Here is a 23,945-nt window from a genome sequence, read left to right as displayed (position 1 = left end):
AATGCCAGCAGCCATAACCTAAACTCACCTGTTGGAAGAGAACTTGGCTTGTGTGCTGCAATTAAAGGCTTACATTAGGATTGGGGACCCAACGTAGACCAGAGGAGGCACACAGACACAGTGAGTTACCATAGCAACACTGCATGCCCACATATGGCACATACACTCAACAAAAATATAAACGCAACTTTTGGTTTTGCTCCCATTTTGTATGAGATGAACTCAAAGATCTAAAACTTTTTCCACATACACAATACCACCATTTCCCTCAAATATTGTTCACAAACCAGTCTAAATCTGTGATAGTGAGCACTTCTCCTTTGCTGAGATAATCCATCCCACCTCACAGGTGTGCCATATCAAGATGCTGATTAGACACCATGATTAGTGCACAGGTGTGCCTTAGACTGCCCACAATAAAAGGCCACTCTGAAAGGTGCAGTTTTGTTTTATTGGGGGGGATACAGTCAGTATCTGGTGTGACCACCATTTGCCTCATGCAGTGCAACACATCTCCTTTGCATCATCCGTGAAGAGAACACCTCTCCAACGTGCCAAATGCCAGCGAATGTGAGCATTTGCCCACTCAAGTCGGTTACGACGAATTGGAGCCAGGTCGAGACCCCAATGAGGACGACGAGCATGCAGATGAGCTTCCCTGAGATGGATTCTGACAGTTTGTGCAGAAATTCTTTGGTTATGCAAACCGATTGTTCAGCAGCTGTCTGAGTGGCTGGTCTCAGGACAATCTTGGAGGTGAACATGCTGGATGTGGAGGTCCTGGGCTGGTGTGGTTACACGTGGTCTGCGGTTGAGGCTGGTTGGATGTACTGCTAAATTCTCTGAAACGCCTTTGGAGACGGCTTATGGTAGAGACATGAACATTCAATACACGAGCAACAGCGCTGGTTGACATTCCTGCTGTCAGCATGCCAATTGCACGCTCCCTCAAATCTTGCGACATCTGTGGCATTGTGCTGTGTGATAAAACTGCACCTTTCAGAGTGGCCTTTTATTGTGGGCAGTCTAAGGCACACCTGTGCACTAATCATGGTGTCTAATCAGCATGTTCATATGGCACACCTGTGAGGTGGGATGGATTATCTCAGCAAAGGAGAAGTGCTCACTATCACCCATTTAGACTGGTTTGTGAACAATATTTGAGGGAAATGGTGATATTGTGTATGTGGAAAAAGTTTTAGATCTTTGAGTTCATCTCATACAAAATGGGAGCAAAACCAAAGTTGTGCGTTTATATTTTTGTTGAGTATGAAACAGTCTTTAAGAAAAGAAACAAACAGCCCCATGAATCTCTATTAATAGCTTAAATGACATGTTTTCTTCTGTGGGATGGGAGTAGATGCAAAATGAATTATTTTATTACTCTGTGGGCACAAATTCTCAGCGCTTCATGGGTGCAAGCGGGACTGAAATACACACTGCGGGAAAGGCCGGGAGTCTAACACCGTTGCGGGTACGGGCGGTAATGGTCCGAATTTCAGCGGACGCAGGACAAAGAAATTAGTCCCGTACAGGGCTCTAGCTGCGATCTCCACTCTGGCTTTGGACTGCAGCACATAATCAGCGCTTCTCACATGTCGCTTGTGCGCAATTACCAGCATGGAGAGTAAACCTAACAATAAGCTAATCCATCAGCATATGAATGAGGTGCGCACAAACATTTTGAAGCTGTACAACAATTAATTTAAGTTTGCCGAGTTTCATCATCATGTCATTAAATTATTTTCACAATTACACAATTCTGAATACTGTTCAAGTTATACGATTGGTTGATTATACTGTCCATTAGGGTTTGTAAGAGTAGAATGGGAGGCAGAGCCTTCAGCTTTCAGGCTCCTCTCCTGTGGAACCAGCTCCCAATCAGATCAGGGAGACAGACACCCTCTCTACTTTTAAGATTAGGCTTAAAACTTCCTTTTTGCTAAAGCTTATAGTTAGGCTGGATCAGGTGACCCTGAACCATCCCTTAGTTATGCTGCTATAGACGTAGACTGCTGGGGGGTTCCCATGATGCACTGTTCCTTTCTCTTTTTTGCTCTGTATGCACCACTCTGCATTTAATCATTAGTGATCGATCTCTGCTCCCCTCCACAGCATGTCTTTTTTCCTGGTTCTCTCCCTCAGGCCCCAACCAGTCCCAGCAGAAGACTGCCCCTCCCTGAGCCTGGTTCTGCTGGAGGTTTCTTCCTGTTAAAAGGGAGTTTTTCCTTCCCACTGTAGCCAGGTGCTTGCTCACCAGGTGGTCGTTTTGACCATTGGGGTTTTACATAATTATTGTATGGCCTTGCCTTACAATATAAAGCGCCTTGGGGCAACTGTTTGTTGTGATTTGGCGCTATATAAAAAAATTGATTGATTGATTCACAACTAGGAGCGTGGAGAGCAATTTTTTTTTTTTCCCTTTTTGTGACAACCAATCACAGCTCTTTGAAGACGTCATACCAACGGGCTCCTCACAAAGATAAAGGTTTCTGTCCCCTCCTTGCTTAGAGTTTCTCTCAGACACTTCCTGGATCATTTTTAGCCTAAAAATTAGGAATCTTTAGGCTAAGTCAGGAGCTTTCAGAGGACTCAGAAATGCTTTGTGAATACGAACCCTGGAGCTCGATGCTGTTGGCACCAAAAACCTAATGTTCCTGGCCACGTTCTTTCAGCTCACAACTTAAAACCGCTATTCAGCTTTTCCTTGTCACGTAATAAAACTGCATTAAAAGAGGAAAAATAGTACAATAACACCATACGGATGCACCACGTCAGGAAAAGCTCACTAAGATCTGAGTCAGGCGTGTGAGTGCATAATCTACCATTTCAAACTAACTTTGTAAGTACACCTGCACTTGCATCTTTCAGAAAACTTGTCACACATCACCAGTTTAAAACCTGTTTAAGATTTAAGTTTTCCGATATGGAGCACACCGCTCTTTAAACCCAGTGGTGGGAACAGCGAGGCTAATCTGCTAACTGCTCATTAGAGGAGCTAACTTTTTTGTTAGCAGCTTAGCTTTTCAGATAACTTTGAAAATCATTAGCAGACCAATTCACTTCAACTAAGTTTAGATCAGCCAACAGTTAACCATTTTTTCCCCAAATAAAGTAATCAAAACGTTTGTAACCGTTAAATGGCATGTCTCTTCCTGTTAGAGCTCATACACTAAACCCAGTAAGTGAAACAGACATTACATGAAGGCAACAAGCATCATCTCAAAGAGATGGAGCAGGACAAGCCAGAATAAATACACCCCACTATTTAAAATTACATTTCTATGTATTTATTTCTTCATATTAGTTATTTAATACTTTCTGTATTCTAAATAAAGTGGACACTGAATGGAATTTATTTAGTTAATTATATATTAAAATTTAAGCCTTTTGGGGCAGTTTTTCAGAGTTTAAGACCCAAGAAATTAAACCAAAGTTAAATTCATAGAATAAAAATTAGCAGTTAATTTTTCAGTTAGCAGATTACCGGTTATCGAAGCCAACTTTCAGGTTAGCTGTACCCACCACTGTTTACACCGGATGGTTACGACGGCATGGCATGTTTGGCAGCTGACTTCACATATTAAAGGAGACACAACGTGTGGTTCAGGTTAACATGTGAACTCATGCATTTACCATTAACATTAGTATATACAGGTATGGCAGGTCTTTGTTAACGTGAACCCCCACCCCTAACAGTTTGTAATTGTTGTGGTTACATCACTGGGATTGAGCGCGACTCCATATGCTAAAATTAGCAAAGCCTTTTTTCTTTTCTTTTAAATGCATGTCAAAGTAGCAATGTCCAGTTTAAATATCAGTACGCTCCACATCTGAAAATTACAGGAAAACTTTAATCTCTGAGCTAGTTGTCACAGCCAAGAAATGTGAATGCACGTGTGCTTATCCAAAGAATAAGGTACAACAGTGATTGTTTTGACGAATGACTTGACTGGAGGGTTCAGTCCTCTTTTCAGTGCTCGCCCAGACCCACCAGGGCTACTGCTTTCAGGATCTCACACACACACAAACACAAATATTCTCACAGCAACACAACTTACCAAAGCCCCAAAGACTTGCAACAAACACTCCAAGAAATAATAATAATAATGAACAAAAACAAACAAACTGTGATGTAATGTGGTAAATATCTACTGTGTACACACATATACACACAGGCACACGCTCACACACAGGCATACACACAACGATGCCCAGTATTCTGGAAATGAAACGGACTCTAACCGAGATACTGCCTAGCCGAAAACCAAGACACAACAAAGGGATCAGGTTTTAGCTCGAAACCAAAGTCTGACGATGTAAACAGTCACAAAGCCCTGCAACGGTTGATAACAGAGGGCTCACGATCATGGCGCAGCCCAAAGCACGCAAGCACGTAACCATGGTGACACTGGTGGCAAAGGTGGAGACAGCCAGCAGATTCAGGTGGAAACTGGTGAGAAGGAACCAGCTGAAGTCCCAGATCAGTCACTCTCATCTGGATTCTGGGGGTCCATGATTTTGACGTGGGTGAATGGGAAGAGACCCCTCCGTCCGTTCACCTCACCCTCCCACTGACCGTTGATGTTCATTCGTGTCACCTTGACGATGTCACCAACCTGAAGACAGAAAAAAGAGTTACACTCAAAACAACCGAGATTTAAAATGACATTCCAATGTGCTCTGGCCCTGTAAAATAGAAAGCTTTCTGCCACCTCCTGGCCATGTCTGGGATTGTTGCATGAAAAATGTGTGATGGAAATGAAGAGCAGGTGTACTGACAGTTACACGTAGTTTGAAAGTACATAATCTGCTAGTGTCTTTCTTTTCCAAAGCAGCGATACAGTAGCCACAAAAAAAACAAACAAACAAACACCATTGCTGCTTGTATGAATTATGCTGAAGTAAAACAGAATGTGGTAACTGGAGAACTCTGAACACTATTCAACCCACCAGATCTGGTTAAAGATCAGATCACTGATCCGTTTCGTGCATGAGTGACGCAGCTCTACATTGATTGGCTGTCACCTGCGTCACTCATTACCCCCAAGAGCCTGGTCTGCTTGAGGTTTCTTCCTTATAGGGAGTTTTTCCTCACCACATGTTGCTAGTGCTCGCTCTGGGGGTTGGTTAGGTTAGTCCTTACTGGCGTAAAGTGCCTTGATTCGACTTTCTTGTGATCTGGTACTATATAAATATAATTATAAGTGAATAGTATATTGATGTGTATGTCTGTGTCGACATGTAGTAGTGAATTTGTATTTATGTAAATATGACTGATTAGAATTGTTGGACTTGTACTAGCAGGGGTGGGCGCTAATAAGCTTTGCTTCAGCCCACACCCTTTCGGACTCACTAGTTTTGTCTGTGTTTGTTTGTGGAATTGTTCATTTTTTTTCTATTTGAATATTTTGTGTGCCGAATAAAAAACTTTGTCACTTGTCACTCATGCATGAAACGGATCAGATTATAACAGAATGTGACTTTTTAAATATCTTAAAATACATCAAGGTTTGCCATCTTTGAACTTGTCCAAGGTCTGTCTCAAGAATGTTCCCTGTGAATTTGAAGACTGTGGCAGTAACAGAACTGGACTTATGCTGAACACAGAGACTGATAGACAGACAGATGCCAGGTCTTCGCAATACCCTATGGCCAGTGTTGGCCTTGGGTTAAAAGTATTAAATAACAGTTGTACACATTACAGTAAACAAACGTTTGACTGAGATAAATGTCACAACTTGGTAACAAATTATAAACTCAACTATCTTTTTGCTCAGGTTCTCATATACAAGCATTTATGTACTTTTTATGTTTAGAATGTCTTAAATAATTCATGACATTTGTTTCTGCTGTCTGGACTGTGGAAATTCTAACTTGCAGTTTCAACACGAATGAGTGATTGCATGTTTCAAGGGGAGCCCAGTGTTGCGACCGAATGGTCCCCCCCCCCCCCCCCCCCCCCCCAAAAAAATCGGTCTGCCTTTTGCATCTGCACATGCATCATTAGCCGTGGTTCAAGGACTAAAACCTCGTTTTCTGCATTAAAACTGCACTTTAGTCAACTCTCAGCGACAGACAACTAAAGCTTTTGCACAATAATCATTTCCACATAAATTCACCATTATTTCATCACAAAAGACGGAGGAAGTGATCAGAGCGGCGCAGCTAAATGAGCTGCTAGCTGATGCGTTCACTGCGCAATTTCAAAGCGTCACGGAATATCGCCGAGCTTCTGCTTTAAAAGGCCTTGTTTCGCTTCAAACTGACCTTTAGAATGATTTAAGAGGTTTTACCTTTACCATCTGATGATTAATAATCCCATAACCATTTGATTGCTTTGGGTGAAGAGACTCTGCTGCTCTGGTCCAAAATGATGCATGCGCAGATGCAAAAGGCAGATGCATTACAAGCACATCTACAGGCTTATTTTGCTCTGTGCGTCGCGTTGGAAAGCGGTAGCTATCGTTAATAATTTGATTAGTTGTTATGCTCTCGTCGGAACAATGTCGGGACTCTTGTAGTTTTCTCTGGGCCCCTCCCCAATCGGAACAGGAGTGACATGTTTAGCCACATGTTCTCCTGAATGCTGGCTGAGTGGTGTCAAAAAATGAGGTGGGCTTCATAGATAATTGGGCAAAGCTTCTGGGGGGAAAACCTGGTCTGTTAGGAGAGACGGATCCATCCCACTTGGATGGAGCAGCTCTCATTTCTAGAAATCTGGCCAATTTTCTTAAATCCTCCAAACCGTGGACCTATCCAGGGTTGGGACCAGGAAGCAGAGTTGTAGTCTTACACACCTCTCTGCAGCTTCTCTCCCCCTGCCATCCTCATTACCCCATCCCCGTAGAGACGGTGCCTGCTCCCAGACCAACAATAACCAGCAAAAATCTATTTAAGCATAAAAATTCCCAAAAGGAAAAAATAATATAGCACCTTCAACTGCACCACAGACTAAAACAGTTAAATGTGGTCTATTAACATTAGATCTCTCTCTAAGTCCCTGTTAGTAAATGATATAATAATTGATCAACATATTGATTTATTCTGCCTTACAGAAACTGGTTACAGCAGGATGAATATGTTAGTTTAAATGAGTCAACACCCCCGAGTCACACTAACTGCCAGAACGCTCGTAGCACGGGCCGAGGTGGAGGATTAGCAGCAATCTTCCCATTCCAGCTTATTAATTAATCAAAACCCAGACAGAGCTTTAATTCATTTGAAAGCTTGTCTCTTAGTCTTGTCCATCCAAATTGGAAGTCCCAAAAAACAGTTTATTGTTATCTATCGTCCACCTGGTCGTTACTGTGAGTTTCTCTGTGAATTTTCGGACCTTTTGTCTGACTAGTGCTTAGCTCAGATAAGATAATTACAGTGGGCAATTTTAACATCCACATAGATGCTGAGAATGACAGCCTCAACACTGCATTAATCTATTGTTAGACTCAATTGGCTTTGCTCAAAATGTAAATGAGTCCACCCACCACTTTAATCATACCTTAGATCTTGTTCGACTTATGGTATGAAAATTGAAGACTTAACAGTATTCCCTGAAAACCCCTTCTGTCTGAATCATTTCTAAACATTTACATTTACTCTGATGGACTACCCAGCAGTGGGGAATACGTTTCATTACAGTCGAAGTCTTACAGAAAGCGCTTGTAACCTAGGTTTAAGGATATGATTCCTTCTTTATGTTCTCCAATGCCATATACCAGCACAGGGCCAGAGTAGCTTCCTAAACTCTTGTGAGTGAGATACATTATCTCGTCAATAGTTTTATCTCCTCATTGAGGACAACTTTGGATGCTGTAGCTCCTCTGAAAGAGAGAGCTTTAATCAGAAATGCCTGACTCCGTGGTATAACTCACAAACTCACCGCTTAAAGCAGATAACCCGTAAGTTGGAGAGAAATGGCATCTCACTAATTTAGAAGATCTTCACTTAGCCTGGAAAAAGAGTCTGTTGCTATATAAAAAAGCCCCCATAAAGCTAGGACATCTTACTACTCATCACTAATGAAGAAAATAAGAACAACCCCAGGTTTCTTTTCAGCACTGTAGCCAGGCTGACAAACAGTCAGAGCTCTATTGAGTCGAGTATTCCTTAACTTTAACTAGTAATGACTTCATGAATTTCTTTGCTAATAAAATTTTAACTATTAGAGAAAAAAATACTTCATAACCATCCCAAAGACATATCGTTCTCTTTGGCTGCTTTCAGTGATGCCGGGTCTTTGGTTAGGACTCTCTCTCCAATTGTTCTGTCAGTTATTTTCATTAGTTACTTCATCCAAACCATCAACATGTCTATTAGACCCCATTCCTACCAGGCTGCTCAAGGAAAGCCCTACCATTAATTAATGCTCGATCTTAAATATGATCAATCTGTCTTTATTAGTTGGCTATGTACCACAGGCTTTTAAGGTGGCAGTAATTAAACCATTACTTAAAAAGCCATCACTGACCCAGCTATCTTAGCTAATTATAGGCCCAATCCCAACCTTCCTTTTCTCTCAAAAATTCTTGAAAGGGTAGTTGTAAAACAGCTAACTGATCATCTGCAGAGGAATTGAAGAGTTTCAGTCAGGGTTTAGAATTCATCATAGTACAGAAACAGCATTAGTGAAGGTTACAAATGATCTTATGGCCTAAGACAGTGGACTCCATCTCTGTGCTTGTTCTGTTAGACCTCAGTGCTGCTTTTGATACTGTTGACCATAAAATTTTATTACAGAGATTAGAGCATGCCATAGGTATGAAAGGCACTGCGCTGCAGTGGTTTGAATCATATTTATCTAATAGATTACAATTTTGTTCATGTAAATGAGAATCTTCTTCACAGACTAAGGTTAATTATGGAGTTCCATAAGGTTTCTGTGGTAGGACCAATTTTATTCACTTTATACATGCTTCCCTTAGGCAGTATTATTAGACATCATTGCTTAAATTTTTCATTGTTACCAGATGATACTCAGCTTTATCTATCCATGGAAGCCAGAGGACACAATCCAATTAGCTAAACTGCAGGAATGCTTTACAGACAAAGACATGGATGACCTCTAATTTCCTGCTTTAAATTCAGATAAAACTAAGTTACTGTACTTGGCCCCACAAATCTTCGAAACATGGTGTCTAACCAGATCCTTACTCTGGATGGCATTACCCTGACCTCTAGTAATACTGTGAGAAATCATTTTTGATCAGGATATGTTCATTCAATGCGCATATTAAACAAATATGTAGGGCTGCTTTTTTGCATTTGCGCAATATCTCTAAATTAGAAAGGTCTTGCTCAGAGTGATGCTGAAAACTAATTCATGCATTTATTTCCTCTAGGCTAGACTATTGTAATTCATTATTATCAGGTTGTCCTAAAAGTTCCCTGAAAAGCCTTCAGTTAATCAACATGCTGCAGCTAGAGTACTGACAGGGACTAGACGAGAGAGAACATATTTCACCCATATTGGCTCTTCTCATTGGCTTCCTGTTAATTCCAGAATAGAATTTAAAATTCTTCTTCTTACTTATAAGGTTTTGAATAATCAGGTCCCATCTTATCTTAGGGACCTCATAGTACCATATCACCCCAATAGAGCGCTTTGCTCTCAGACTGCAGGCTTACTTGTAGTTCCTAGGGTTTGTAAGAGTAGAATGGGAGGCAGAGCCTTCAGTTTTCAGGCTCCTCTCCTGTGGAACCAGCTCCCAATTCGGATCAGGGAGACAGACACCCTCTCTACTTTTAAGATTAGGCTTAAAACTTTTCCTTTTTGCTAAAGCTTATAGTTAGGGCTGGATCAGGTGACCCTGAACCATCCCTTAGTTATGCTGCTATAGACTTAGACTGCTGGGGGAGTTTCATTATGCACTGAGTGTTTCTTTCTCTTTTTGCTCTGTATGCGCCACTCTGCATTTAATCATTAGTGATTGATCTCTGCTCTCTTCCACAGCATGTCTTTTTCCTGGCTCTCTCCCTCGCCCCAACCAGTCCCAGCAGAAGACTGCCCCTCCCTGAGCCTGGTCTGCTGGAGGTTCTTCCTGTTTAAAGGGAGTTTTTCCTTCCCACTGTCGCCAAGTGCTTGCTCACAGGGGGTCGTTTTGACGTTGGGGGTTTTTCCGTAATATTGTATGGCTTTGCCTTACACTATAACGCACCTTGGGGCAACTGTTTGTTGTGATTTGGCGCTATATAAATAAATTTATTTGATTTAGTCTTTTTTTTTGGGGATGTTTGCAGCACCACACACAGGCCGGCTTATGTTACTACAACGTTTAAAGCTTCGAGGTACAGAATTTGCCTCGAATAGTTTTGTAATCCAATTATTCGAGTTACTCGACTAATCGTTTCAGCATAACACAGATGTGAAGCAGTTCTCATAAACAGTGTTTATACAATTAAATATTAGTTCAGTGATTCACAGGAAAAATAAATCTTCCAAGTATTTTTCACTGTATGCAGTAAATATTTGAAATTGCGAAGAAAAATGCAGACTGAAATTTTTAATAATATTCCTTTTTCACTTTCTGTAAAGTAATAAATTTGATACATTTTTCTTAATGTTTGATTTGAAATAGAATGTACAGTTCACAATGCATTTCTATGTATGGCAATAAAAGCTATTATAAGGATTTTGAGTGTTACTTATTTTAAACACTTATTTTGATTTGCCAAGAAGCCTACCTGAGGATAGGTTCAAGCAGCATGTTCTGAGATGCATATAGCAAGTGAAGGTTTGGATAAATGCAAGCGTAGCCAACCCTAATGTGGGCTCACCTCTTGATGATGATGAAAGGAGGATGAATATCTCCAGCACATCTTATTCACTGGTTATCACCACTACAGTTATGGTGCTGTTAGATCTTAGTGCTGCATTCGACACCGTGGATCACCATATTCTACTCGATAGGCTGTAGAATCATTTTGGGATTACTGGGAGTGCCCTTGCATGGTTGACATCATACCTGACCACTACCATTGACATTAACGCTTGTCCGATTGTCCGGGACAAGTGTAAAATGTGATCGAACAAGCAATATGCTCTAAATCGTCCGGACTGGACAAGTGGCACTTTTTTTCTTTGGTTTAAACGTTCAAATTCTTTATTTTCATCACTCTGGAACCAAAATACCGACCGTCGTCTTTTTGTTTTTCTTATTTACATCACGTCTCGTCTCGCACCTCGCAAGAAACGTCTTTGGTTTTTCCCGCCACTCTCCACGCAGTAGACAATCGGGAAACATGATATCACAGGGTTCTCCCCAGACAATGGGACAACGGCGTCATGCCATCAGTGTTATGACAGTGCCGTCACACTCTGCCCTGCTCTCAGGTAGTTTTCTAAAATCCAGCCAGGCTGCTTGTGCTGAACTGCCCGCTTGCCCCTCCCCTGCTGGCAGGCTGCGGCTCAGAGAGCACAGTGGAAAAAAACTGTCAAAGTCTTCAGATAAAAAGAGCTCCTTCTGCTTGCATAGCAACAGAAATTAATTTATAGGGTTTATTTTACAGCTGAAAGCCTTCATGTTTTCAAAGTTTGCTCAAATACCGTATGAGAGTGAAGAGTCTCTCGTTCCCTCACACACAGTGAGAGAGAGAGGAGGAAAAAGTGTGAACAGACGCTACACGCTGTAAAAAGCAGTGAAGCAATTGTAATCAACGATCTTCACCACACAGCCTCAGTGAAACAGTAAAGTGTAAAAAACTGATTCAGAAAGTTTTTCATCCACGATTTCATCATTAAAACAGCAAATTTACTCCTTTACGTCTTCCAGAATTATTTTTTTCATTTTCTTTTTATTATTGTTGTTTATGCACTAATGACACCCGATCAAATTACTGCATGTGAGAACTTATTTAGTAATAAATTGATTCTGATTTGACAATCAAATCAGTCTAGATTTAGCTCTTGTTCAAACAAGACAATTAGGGGTTATAGTTTTTTTTTTAATGAGTATGGAATTCCACTCAAAAATGTTGAGAAAAAAAAAATAAGCTAAACTGTCAACATGACAGAAAACACTGCCTGGACTCTTACTGGACTGAAGATACAATGCGTCATTTTTAAGTAAGAGAGCAAATGCTATGTCCATCAAATATTAATGTGTTTTTAAACTTTTCAATGTTATTTATTTTATTAACTTTGACAGAAAAATACAAAAAAGAACTTTGATATTGCAACATAAGTGTAATTTGTTTTGTCTATTCTTGCTTTCAATGCATCTAAAACCATTGAAATTGAATTTTAATCACCCAGAAAGGAGAGAGCAATTCATGAAAAAAGTGTAATTTCAGTACTTCCACAGTAGCACGACCCTGGACACCCCTAGGTGACACGCGCCATTGGCTTCACACGGCTCGCACCTACGGCACTTGCTTGTCCAGACAACCAGCTTATCCTATAGGACAAGTAAACTGCCGGGGTTACTTGTCCTATGGACAACTACACTAAAAGCTTAATGTCAATGCCTGGACCAGTCGTTCTGACTGTGGTTTGCACAATACCACTACCTCTAACCTTAGTGACATGAAATTTGAGGTTCCACAGGGGTCCGTCTTAAGCCCCCTGCTTTTCCTCCCTTTATGTAGCACCCCTTGGGCACATATTGCAGTGTTTTGGGATTGCTTTTATTGCTAAGCTGATGATAATCAGTTATACATGCGATAACTGCTGGTAATCTCATCCACATAAAATGCTTAGAAGATTGCCTTGCATCAATGAGAAGCTGGATGATCAGCAATTTCCTACTTTTAAACTCTGACAAGTCTGAAATGATGATTCTTGGTCCAGTGAGACATTGGCATCAATTTGAGCAGCTAACGCATAGCCTAGGCTTGTGTGTCATACATCACACTGACAAAGTGAGGAACCTTGGGATAATTTTTGATCTTACGTTGTCCTAGGACCTCCACATTAGAGACTTACAAGGACCTGCTTCGTTCCACCTGCGAAATATAGTGAAGATTCGTCCCATCCTGTCTATGGCTGATGCTGAGACCCTGATTCATGCATGTGTTTTTTCTAGATTGGACAACTGCAATGTTCTATTTTCTGGTTTACTGCAGTCCAGCATTAAGAGTCTCCAAATGGTTCAAAATGCTGCTGCCAGATGTTTGACAGGAAGCTAAAGTTTGACCACATTACATCCATTTTGGCATCTTTTCCCTTGCTTCCTGTCCCTGTGAGATCAGTAAGGTTCTGTTACTAACCGATAAAATTATTCACGGACCGGCACCTCCCTACCTAGCTGACCTAATTAAACCCTACGTACTGGCCCGGGCTATGCATTCTTAGGGTGCAGGACTACTTTGTGTCCCTCGGGTGAATAAAAAGTCTGCGGGACACAGAGCTTTCTCTATCCTGCACCTGCTTTGTGGAATGATCTCCCTGCATCAAAAAAACTGATTCTGTACAGACTTTCAAGTCCCAGACCTAAGACACACTTATTTTCCCATTTGTATGCTAGCATACTAGCACAGTATGTTACTGTGCTTTCTACCCTTTTAAATTAATTTTATTAGTAAGCAGAGAGGCAGCAGCCTCAACTTTATCTGAAGCCTGGGTCCTTTAGTGACGTTTAGGGCTAGCGGGCGGCGACCACCTTAGTATTTTTTCTGTTTTTCTTGTTGCTTAATACTGACAAATTATACTGTATTTGTTGTCTTTCTGCCACCTGATTCTGTTTTTTTTCCCCTCTCTGAGGTGTGGCTCCACCCAGACATGAGAGTACGTCTTCTGCTGCAGGCCTTCCGTCGTATGCACCAGCATGGTCTCCCAAATTTGCTGTATATTCGTATTGTTAATTGTGTCGATAGGATAGCCCAAGCAGAGGGTCACCCCTTTGAATGTGGTCTGTTTGAGATTTTTTCCTCAAATCATCAGAGGAAGTTTTTCCTTACCACTGTCCCCTGTCTGCTTGCTCTAGAGGTTGGTAAGGATAGACCTTACTTGTGTGAAGTGCCTTGAGGCAACTTTGTTGTGATTTGGCGCTATATAAATGAAATAAATAAAATTAAATGTTAGTTTCAGAGGTCACTGATGATCTCATGTGCAACTACACAGGAAGGTCTAAGTGCTCTCGCAATTGTGCGTGCAAGAGTCAAAATATGGCATGTACACAGTAAAAGTCTGCACAGCAAATAAATTGCCCAGAACTACATTTGGTCCCACTCCAAATGGAGCTAAATAAACTCTTATCACAGTGTAAAACAAATTATCATGCTGTGAATGACTCTTATTGCAGTTAAAAAACTTAATTTGACAAGATGATAGAGCTAATTTCACACTATAATAAAGGATAATTAACAGAGCAAGAGATCTGCATGGAAAAATATCAGACTGAGGTCTTGACAGTACAAAAAAAAATGCAGTACCAAAAAGACAGGTCTGATATCCTGTACAGACCAAGCAAGCAAGGTTAATAATTTTGTATTATATGGCTGTTCAGAGCTGGTGTTTTCATCTTGTTGGTATTAATTTTGCATGTCCACTTCGAGCTAGTCTGTTGTTAATTCCTCCAATTCAAACTCGTCAGTGTAATAGAATTCGCTTCCAGAATGGTCCTCTTCACTCAATTTCTTTGTTACTTTTTGTTTTGTGCCGTGAAAATTTTAAACGAAGTCGCAAATCTGATACGTGATCTAGACTGGCTGTCATGGTAACGGTCTGATATGGGAAAATATCAGACCAATCAGAGGTGCATACTAGCATAGCCATATAATAGAGTTGATTTAACTCTTGTTGGAGTGGGATCCATTGTAGTCCCTGTAGAATGCATTTTACTCTGCAAAATTCGCTGTGTAGAGTTGTAGCTGGTGTGATGAGCGTTACTGTCCATCAGGTATCCCTTTATTTTCTGTGGTTAGGAATCTTTGATACCCTTCCTCAGGTCAGCTCTGGCAGTGCTGTAGAGAGCTCTGTCTCCCATCCTGAAGGGCGAGTTACAAGCTCTGATCAGGGTCCGGACTTCCTTCATCATGCAGGGCTTCCTGTTTGGAAAGACCCGGATGCATCCGTTTTCAGTGACATTTCCTACACAGTACCTGACAGGACAGACTGTGTGTGTGTGGTCCAGGTCCTGATCTTCAAAAATGCTCCACTCTGTGCAGGCAAAGCAGTCCTGCCGCTGGGTGAGGCCAGGCTTTGATGGTCTGGGTGGCTGGGTTTGTTTGCCTCCAGAGAGGATGTATTCTGGAAAGGTGAGAAGAGAAAGGTGGCCTGATTGTCTGAGATGGGGGAAGGGGGTCGCTCTGTAGGCATGGTTTATATTAGAAGAAACATGATCAAGTGTGATATCTCCCCTCATTGCACACTTGACATGTTGGTGGAATTTGGAGAGAACAGTCTTGAGGCATCCTTTATTAAAGTCCCCAGCAATGATGTGCACGCTATGCAAGTGAGCCCTCTGTTTAGACACCATGATCTGAAGCAGGCCGAGTGCTGTGCTAACGCTGGCATTGCGGGGTATGTAAACAGCAGTCACAATTGCTATTGTTAGCTCCCGTGGCACGTAGAAGGGTCGGCACTGGACAGACATGGCTTCTAGTTCCGGTGAGCAGTGGGCGTCTATCACTCTGCTGTCTGAGCACCAGTCCTCAAGCACGTAAGAGTCCCCCTCCTATGCTCTTATCGGGGACTGTGGTGAAAGGTGCGGCCTGCTAGGTCCACTGTGGCGTCGGGATGTGCAGGTGCAGCCAGGATTCACTAACAATCAGCAGACAACACTCAAGGATGTGGCTGATGCAGACAATTTGTGACTGCAGCTAATCCATCTGGCGTTTGAGAGGAAGATAGATGGTAGTGGAGGTCTGTGCAGTTTGTTCCTTAGCTGGACTAACAGGCCCACCTGGCATCCACGTTTCTGCTTAGTCTGCCCGTGCAACTTCTGATGCCTGCTGGGCCCGATAAACCACAGGGTGTCCGGCGGTCTCTGCGCCTCAGACGGAATGTTGTGGGTCCTTGAAAAGGCAGTAGTAATTTCCATTTTTGCCTGAAATCCAATGTTTATCAGGTCTTGGCATGTATAGATGGGGTTGCTGTGACATGTTTGTGGCAGGAGAAGAATTATAAAGACTAAATAAATCTATAAAACCCCAAAAGGTGCAAAACAGCGGGGAGCCTCGAGCCGCTGCAGCTGTACTTGCCCCATCTTACTTTAAATAAATCTGACATTCAGATTTGATACAATACCTTCCCAACAACAAGTGTGATTTATAACAAAACTGCAACAGGGAGCCTTTGAGAGGGTCAAAAACAAATGAATAAATCAAAATTATTCAGACTAAACTGCTAGCCAGAATGATACTTCCTACAGAGAACACAGAGAAGGCATCAAGTCTGTTATTCAGCAAAATCAGGGCAAAATGAAACATTATGGCACTCGTCCAATAATGACTTCATGCACCTCAAATATAATCTTAGCACTACTGAAGAGCAACTGTTGCTAAAAAGATATTCAACCCCTTTGTCAGATCTCCAGTTGAGTTTTAAAGAGTTATTTAAACAGAGGACAGTGGGATCACTCTGAATGTGCCTCCCATCAGTTCAAGCAACAGCCACTTTATTTTAAATTAAATTAGAAAATACATCATCATGGAAACACTGACTGAAATATGAACATGAGAACTCCAGAATAAGGATACCTAGACCTCAACACATTATGAAAGTCCTTCACTCGTCTCTGGAATGACAAGAATGCTTAGTCATAAGAAGAATCTGTCAGAAGAATCAGAAGAATCTGTCACAAGAAACAGGAAGGGAAAAATCTGAGTTAATTCCTGTGAAATGATTCAAGCAAGCAACTGCCTTAAACCTTGTTAGTACAATGTTGTAACCTGCTCGAGATGTGAGCAAGTAGAAATTCTATCATAGCTTGACATCATCTCTTAATGATGAAGTCAACTTGGTTCATGAAACTAAGGGTGTTTTCACACGTAGTCCCTTTTTAAAAAACAGAACTCAGCCCTCTAAAAGTGGACCAACAGAAAATGAACTGAATGTTTTTGTGTTCACATCGTGTGTTTACTTCATTCTGGTCCACTTCAGCTCTCAATTTTTAGAGAGGACTGTTCGGTCTGTGACAAGTTTACCAAACAAACCAAATTTACTGTGCAATTAGGAGAAAAACATTTCAAAAAAGCTCCTCCTTTCAGTTTTCTTTCTTTCCCCAGTAAACACTGTTTTTTTATATTGGTCCTTAATTTTACTTAGCACAGAATTGCAGGAGTAAAACTAGTACACTCAGCATTATACTGATTAAATATTTTAGTTAAAATCATATTCATTATTAATAGTTAGTAGTATTAGTAAATAATAATATTATTATTATATGTTCAAAATGGCAAAATGTGTTCAAAAGTGGTTCTTTATCCTATTTGGGGGAGGAGGGATGCTGCTCCCACCCCTCAGTGCCTAAAAAGGGCCCATTTGCTCCATATGGGGCTCTTCTCAGACATCAATGAATCTGTATTAAGCAGAATGAATTAAAGTAACTAACTCAGGCTCTGATAATGTTTTGTAACCAGCTATTTATGGTAATTCAAGTTAAATACAATGCACATGTCATATTTTGTGCTATATTTAAAGAAAAAATTAAAAAAGAAGCACTTTGGTCTGCATCAAAGTGCTTCTGGGGGACACCGGACTCGAGAGGATTTAGTACTGCTATAACGGACTGATGCAGCAGGTGGCAGCAGTGCAACAATAAGGATGCCAGCTGCCATTAAATGCCAAAGAAGAGAAGAGGTAAATTTGATGTACTCACAGGGACAAGTTTTGAGAGGAGCGCATTTTGTGTCAAAATAAAGCCATAAAATAAATAAACATTCATTTTAAGTTAGAGGTTTTATATATGGCGATATAAACGGAACACGTAAACAAATTTTGATGGAAATCCGTACACAGAGGATTTGTACACGTCTACAGTAACAAACGAAGCATTTTATTAGAGCAATTATTCAGTGCAAAGGTTTAGTTAAGTTTTATTAAGGTAGTTAGTGGGGGTGTCATGGATCGCAAATTAAATGCTTCAGATCGGATACAGTTTTTAAGCCATAGAACAGCATTTTTGGATGAGCAAAAAAAAAAAAAAAAAAAACTACTTTGCTTTCCATTTTAAAATATGACCTTTATGAGCAATGAAAGGAAGGAACTTCTTCCTTTGGTCCCGAATGAAAAATGAAAACAAGGTGTCCAATGTTTTACTTAATATCTTAAAATAAATACTAAATTGTTGTATTAAGTAGCACTACAGACCACAGAAATGAATTAAAAATAGCCTTGATGCTGTTCTCAGATTTCTGTTGTATAACAGTGCTGGGAGTAACTTATTTTCTTTTTTGACAGTTTTTATTAATTTTTCCACTTAATTATACACACACCACAAAACAATATAACTATAACAATATAACAGTCGGCTACTAAAATCAAATTCAGTCCTATAATAAGCATTAAAAGTAAACAGTATAAACATGATCATATTCAAAACAATTTTAAGAGCAGCAATGAATTTAATATTCACAGGGAACTTGAGACCAGCCACACATCAGTTTCCTGTAAATTTAGTCCATTTCCCACTTTGTTACATAAAGATCTGGCTGCAGTCTGAGCATAAATGTTAATCTCTCCATTTTGTGAGTTTCTTCAACTCTTTTCAGCCAGTCCTCCAGCTTTGGAGGGTCTGGCAGAAGCCATTTTGGGTAATTGTTTTTTTTGGCTGCAGCACCAAAGATTTTAAATAAGTATCTATCATTTATTGACATTTCCTCAGGGAGCTCCTAGCAATAATGTCAAAATGGGTTGCTGCAATTCTAAACCCAAATCCGTTCTATTTCCACTTTAACACCACTCCAAAATCCAGTAATTTTTGGACAGGACCAGAAAATGTGAGTGCGGTTGGCCTCTTTGTCCCCACAACCTCTCCAACACTTAACAGCACCCAAGTTTCTCCCTTGTTGTTGTTTTGGAGTCGGACCAAACTTTTCCAACAAAACTCTCTCCAGTAATTTGAGGAAGAAGTTGACATTGCAGATTCACACATTGTCCCACTGTTCATCTGAAATATCCATATTTAGTTCTTTCTCCCATCTTTTTTAATATAATCTGTTGATTTGCAGTTGCCATTCAACAAGCCTTGATAGAGTTTAGAAATGATCGATTTACATTGATTATGGTAAGCTTGTATAACCAGATGAATTATCCCATTATTTTCTGACACTTTCACTACTTTTGAAAATATTATTGACGTAATTGTAAATACCTAAAAAAAATCTGTTTTCTATATTAAATTTCTGCTGCAGGTTTTGGAAACTCGGCATGGCATTCTTATTTAATAGTTTACAATATGCAGTTATACCTTTATATGACCAGTTTTTAAAAGCTGAATCCATTTGATTAGGTTTGAACTCAGTCAAATGCAGCCCATCTTAAAACTCTTATCTGGTCGCTCATATTTAGTTTTTTCACCACCCCAAACCAAGTCGATAGTGTAAAGGAAACCAGCGGATTTAACTCCTTTTGACATGCCTTGTTAGTTTCTGATCGCCAATCAAAGCTTGTACTGGAATATTTCCACATTTTCTTTCTATTTCCTTCCATCTAGCCTCACAAGCATCACACCACTGTATAACTGTTTTAAGTTGAGCCGAAGATAGTAGATATAGACTTGGGAGGGAAAATCCTCCTCTTTCTTTTTTGATCATCAGTGTACTGTATTTAACTCTAGGTTTTTGTCCTTTCCAAACAAATTGGATATTTGTCCCATTCATGAAACTGTGAGTGAGGAATTTTAACAGGCAATGACATAAGTATAATAATCTAGGCAACACTGACATCTTTATCACCTCAATTCTTGCACTAAAATCAAATATATATGTTGCCCATTGTGTGAACTCTTCTTTAATCCTCCTATTTACATTGTCAAAGTTTTTCCTATACAAGTCACCTGGGTTGTGGGTGAGCCACACCCAAATATCTAATTGCTTTCTTAGACCATCAACTGTGATTTTATTTTTAATCTCTTTTGAAGGGGAATATTAAGTCATAATTTGGGTTTTACCTATATTTAATTTATATCCTAGCGTCCGCCACTTACCCGCCCTACAGGTCTGATTTAATCATGGTGTGATGATACTTAAACACCAGATGTGGTGCAGGTGTGCGGAACAAAACAAGCAAAAATACCTCATTATGAATCCCCCACAGATCTGTGGAATATGGCGCGTCTGGTGATGTTGACACCCTCGCCCACTCTGCCTCATCTGCTGTCTCCAGCTGAACATGGCCTCCAACAACGTGGCTACCATCACCATGGCAACGCAGTAGACTGGAGCCAGTGCCCACTCTTCTCTTACTCTTGCTGGTGAACTTTAACCCCTTTGCATTGGTGGTGCCGCCACAGGTATCTGTCGAGCAGTGTGTAAGCAATGACCCACTCTGCAGATTTCACTGTACAATTTTTTTTTTTGCTTTTGGGTAAAATAGAACTTGGGTGTGTGTTCTTCCAAAGGTTTGTACGTGACAACAGGATTTCTTTTAGGTTTACAAGACAACTAGATGAGAAGTGAGATGAGTGCATGCCTCCATCCCACACATCTGTCAGAATCTGCTAAAGATAATAAGAAAACAAAATACAGCAATAACTCAGTTTGTCTGTGCATTTGTTTTTAAACCCCCCCCCCCCCCCCCCCCCCCCCCCAATCAAAGGGTCATACTGTAGAATACATTCTTTTTACAAAGCTGTAATGGCTTTGATTTTTTTAACAATTTAATTGCTAAAAATAATTTTCTTTGCCACCATAATTTTTTTTTTGCATAGTATTCAAATAAAAAATTCACAATCTTATATTGCCAATATCTTTTTTGGGGAAAGTGGATCTTTGTTAGCAGGAGGTCTGGGGACCGCTCAAAGCCCCCAGAAAATTTGGGGTTTTGATGTCCAGGGGTGCATTCTGGAGGGTTTTATTTCTCACCCTGATCCCCTAATTTAGTTGTACTGCTTAATGGGTGTTTTGTATTTTCTTTGGCACATTTTCACCTTTTCTTTGCCTTTAACCAAAACTAATATTACAACCTACAGGTTGGTTTAATCAGATTACTAACCACAAGAGCTGCAATCATTTTCATATTTTTGGCTTCCATCATCCTAACTGACCTGATTTTAAAGCTAGAACCCCCCAAAACAAAACCCAGGAATGCTGAGCTTAAACATTACATTAAAAAAATATATTGCTTCACATCCCACTTTAGTTATGCAGAAAAGTTAATTTAACTAAATGTATTTTATATGGCTCATTAATTAAACTTAGTCCAGAAGTATAGTAAAATGTAGGCCCAGAGAAATACCGATTTAAACATTTTAGTTGTTAAAATATTATTAAAAAAGTAGTACTATGAAAAATGTCTTCAAAAGTAGATCTTTAATTAATGGCTGTTGTGGAGGGCATGTCCCCCCACAACACCTCTTTCTGCCTGGATGTGCCCCTGGTGTACAGTCTCTGAGCAGGAACAATCAAGAATTGTGGTATTTATATGGAAAGTGCGACCTTATTGAGAGGTAAGAAGGTTTTACGAGAAATCCAAAAATCCATCATAGAGACTGAGAACTTTAATTCCTGCTCCACCGACCTCAACTTTCACCCAAATAACCGACTACAGCCGAACCCTACCTGGGCAATTCCAGAATCGGGCTGCCCGAGTGTGTCACATTTAACATAAACCAAGTTGAAAATCAAACACCTTCAAATGAATTCTTTGAGGGCAAAATTTTGCAGAAATCAGCAGATCAACAGACAGACAGACATGACTTTGGCCCAAAATGATTTACCTTTGGTAAACCTGTTTCTCACCCATGTGATTCCATAACATCTGCATATGTGTGCCAGGTTTGGTGGGTGTTGGCGCTTGAACCAAAATTTTGATTTCATGCAGCGAGTCTGACCTGATGAAACCACCGCCAGCACTGGAATTCTAATTCCCTCAGCTTAAGACGGGAACAATTAGCTGTAAATGTGTCACAAGCGAGAAGCAAGCTGTATCTGGGACATTCAGAAAGATTTGGGGAAGAATCGCATCGAGAGCACATCAGTGAGCAGAGTGTGCATGATGCTTGTCAACATGTAGAGAGGACAGGAAAAGGGGACATCGCCGCACAAGCAGCTACCAAGGGCAGTTCCATAACAACAAACATAGATATTAAAGAAATCTTTGAAATAAACGATACAACCTGTCACTTTAACAAAAAGTAGCTGGTGCTTGCCACACCCACTCTGTCTTCAGGGGAGGGGCTGGGTATAATGTCTCGAGCTATGTCAACCTTATTGCAGTAAAAACATTTTTGTACAAGTCTCCCCTCCGTTGGTGCATTCCAACAACTCGATCTTCCATAGACATTATAAAGTAATAGCAATATAATAATAACAGTAGTATAAATCCTTCAGCTGTGACATCACTCCTGCTCCTCCTCCCTTTGGAGAAGAGGTGTGTGGCGAGAAGCAGTTCCTCAGTTTAAAGCAACAAGCATAAAAATCAAACTTGTGCTGTGCTGATACAGCGGCAAATTGTTTTACAATTCAAAGTGCATCTGGATAACAATAAGAGGAATCAGCTCCCCAAAATGCAATCTGCAACATCACCACTAGATGACACTGTAGATGAGCTATTTATGAAATCGCACATCAGCCCAAATAAGCAAGTTAACAGGGTTTAATGGCAGTTTGACATTGTGGCCAAAGGTCACATGAAGCTTAAAAACAAAGGTCACTCATTACGTTCAAATTTGATTCATTTTGTCAAATCTGACCATTTATCCCAACACAATGCTCCATTTTAAACTTGCATATGGGCTTGAGTAATTACCTCGAGTTTAACCTTTCAAGGTCACAGGTCATGTGACCAAAGGTATTTATTTTTTATTTAATTACATACAGTGCCAAATCACAACAAACCCGCCTCAAGACACTTCACACAAGTAAGGTCTAAACTTACCAACCCCTAGAGCAAGCACTAATGATGATACTGAGGAAGAAACCTCAAGCAGACCAGAGTCAAAGGGGTGACCCACTGCTTAAGCCATTCAACATTTACAAGGTTTTACAAAATTTTACAAAGTGAAAAACAGAAAACAGGAAACCAAAACAACATCTGCTACATTATCTGGAGCATGGCATCTCAGTCAGTCCAGCATCCCGCACATTGCCCTCAGCATCTAGACAGGAAGAAAAACACCAGAATCAGTCAAAACCACACATAAGGTATAATTCATCAGCAGTAAATCAACAGGAAATCACAGAAAATAGGTAGACATTTTTCAAGGGTGGTAATAATTATGCAAAGTTTCTTTAATGAGTTGGGATGGCATGCAAGTCCAGAATGTTTGTAGACTTTAGACCTCAACAGTTTAATAGAATTCAAACCCTTTTTTTCTTGTTAATTATGTCATTTTTCATATTAATTTACTGTCTTAATGTATTTATAAGTTGTTTAGATTCTTATCATATACACTTATTTATTACTTATATTTTGTCATTTTAGATGGACCACAATGGAAATACGTGTTTTCACTTTCTGTGTAAGTTTCATATTAATTTACTGTCTTAATGTATTATAAGTTGTTTAGTTATCATAGACACTTATTATTGTAGTACTTCTATTTTATTTGATTTTTAGATGGACCACAGTGGAAATAAGTGTGTTTTCACTTTCTTGTGTCATCCATGTATTTTTAATATATATTTTTTAATATATGTACAATTATATATTGAACTGATGATTTACCACTCCCTGCTGGAATGGCGTGCGAGTCAGAATGGATTATTCGTTCATTGTCAGGGTTCTTTGCCAATACTGTAGCTTCTCCAAAAATTTGTCTAACATTCCATTTTTGCAGCGCTCATCTTTGACCCAAAATACATAAGCATACTAATTGGCAAATGACAGCTCTCCCACGTTTCTC

At 40.2% G+C, this 23,945-nt stretch overlaps 1 protein-coding gene across 1 annotated transcript in view; it reads right to left on the bottom strand.

The window, feature by feature from the left end:
• Window positions 1–3,778: 3,778 nt before the first annotated feature.
• The window catches only part of crkl (v-crk avian sarcoma virus CT10 oncogene homolog-like), a 63,906-nt gene continuing 43,739 nt past the window's right edge, over window positions 3,779–23,945 (bottom strand). Inside the window, exon 3 of the mRNA XM_034192908.1 lies at window positions 3,779–4,619. Coding sequence (XP_034048799.1) covers window positions 4,485–4,619 — 135 coding nt within the window. The 3' untranslated portion in view covers window positions 3,779–4,484. The remainder of the gene's footprint in view (window positions 4,620–23,945) is intronic.

This window comes from Thalassophryne amazonica, chromosome 17 (genome assembly GCF_902500255.1).
Source record: "Thalassophryne amazonica chromosome 17, fThaAma1.1, whole genome shotgun sequence".
NCBI lineage: Eukaryota > Metazoa > Chordata > Actinopteri > Batrachoidiformes > Batrachoididae > Thalassophryne > Thalassophryne amazonica.
The sequence above is the reverse complement of the archived record's forward strand: the minus strand, read 5'-3'. Positions and strand labels throughout refer to the sequence as shown.